This window comes from Gossypium arboreum, chromosome 13 (assembly GCF_025698485.1).
Source record: "Gossypium arboreum isolate Shixiya-1 chromosome 13, ASM2569848v2, whole genome shotgun sequence".
NCBI classification, from domain to species: Eukaryota; Viridiplantae; Streptophyta; class Magnoliopsida; order Malvales; family Malvaceae; genus Gossypium; species Gossypium arboreum.
The window spans coordinates 59050444-59052129 of NC_069082.1; the positions used below are offsets into that span (position 1 = coordinate 59050444).

Genomic DNA, 1686 nt, shown 5'->3' on the forward strand with positions numbered 1-1686 from the left:
AATAACAACCCAAACGAAATCTTTTTTCCTTGGTGTCAAAGGCAACCCTGACACAAAATCCATGGTTACACGGTCCTATTTACACTCGAGAACCAATACAGGTTGAAGTAGACCTGAAGGTACTTGGTGTTTTGGCTTTCACTTGCTAACAAACTAGGCACTTAGAAATAAACTCTGAAATGTCTCTTTTCATTCCCAACCACTGGTACATTTTATTCAGGTCATTATACAATTTCACACTACCCGGATGGATAGACAAGCAACCACTATGTGCTTCTCATAGAATCCTCTGAATAACCTCATTGTCCTTGGGTACACAAACCCTATTTTTGAACATTATACACCCATTGGTACTAATCTGAAAGTCTGATTCACAATCTATCTTATTTTGAGTTATTTTGGCTTCCAATTCCTTTTCACCCTTCTGAGCTTCATAGATCTCTTGAAGGAACATCAGTCTAGCTCTCAGTTCTGCTAGAATATAACCATCATTTGCCATCGACAATTGAGTTTTCATGGCCCCCAAGGCGAATAATGACTTTTTACTTAGAGCGTCGGCGACTATATTTTCTTTTCCCATGTGGTAGTCAATTATCAAGTCGTAGTCTTTTATCAACTCCAACCATCTCCGCTGCCGTAGGTTCAACTCCTTCTGAGTCATCAAATACTTGAGGCTTTTATGGTCGGTGAATACTCGACATTTCTAGCCATACAAATGGTGTCTCCAAACTTTCAATGCGAACACAATGGCGACAAACTCTAAATCATGCATCAGGTAATTTTTCTCGTGTGGCTTCAGCTGTCTCAAGGCATAAGCTATGACCTTGCCTTCTTAAATGAGTACGCACCCCAATCCATTCAAGGAGGCATCGCTATATACCACAAATTCCTTTCCCGATTCCGGTTGCACTAAAACTGGGGCTTCGATCAATAAAGCCTTTAATGTCTCAAAACTTTATTGACACTTATCATTCCACTCGAATTTGACCTTTATTTGTAGTAATCTAGTCATTGGAGTAGCTATCATCGAGAACCCTTTAACAAGCCGTCTGTGATACCCATCTAAGCTCAGAAAGCTTCTAATCGCCGACACATTCCTCGGCGGTTTCCACTCTACAATGGCTAAGATCTTACTTGGGTCAACTCTAATTCCATCACCCGACACGATGTGCCCTAAGAATCCGACCTCCTGGATCCAGAACTCATTTTTACTAAACTTGGCATACAGCTGGTTATCCCTTAAGATCTGCAAAATAGTTTTCAAATGCTCTGCATGCTCACTTGCATCTCGAGAATAAATCAATATATCATCGATAAAGACCACTACAAACTTATCCAAATATAGTCGAAAAATGCGGTTCATCAAGTCCATAAACACCACAGGGGAATTCATTAAACCAAAGGGCATAACAAGGAACTCGTAGTGCCCATACCTCATCCTAAATGCAGTTTTCGGTACATCTTGCTCCTTTACTCTGAGCTGGTAATAACCGGACCTTAAGTCTATCTTGGAAAACACGGTGGCTCCTTTTAATTGGTCAAACAGATCGCCTATCCTTAGCAAGGGATACTTGTTCTTTACAGTCACCTTCTTAAGCTTTTTGTACTCAATACATAACCTCATCAACTCATCTTTCTTTTTCACAAAAAGTACCAGAACACCCCATGGATAATAGCTCAGTCTCA

At 40.4% G+C, this 1686-nt stretch overlaps 1 protein-coding gene across 1 annotated transcript; it reads right to left on the minus strand.

The window, feature by feature from the left end:
• Window positions 1–277: 277 nt before the first annotated feature.
• On the minus strand, window positions 278–661 carry LOC108477325 (uncharacterized). Its single transcript, XM_017779834.1, has one exon. The coding sequence runs from the start codon at window positions 659–661 to the stop codon at window positions 278–280; it is 384 nt and encodes a 127-aa protein (XP_017635323.1).
• Between the last annotated feature and the right edge of the window lie 1025 nt (window positions 662–1686).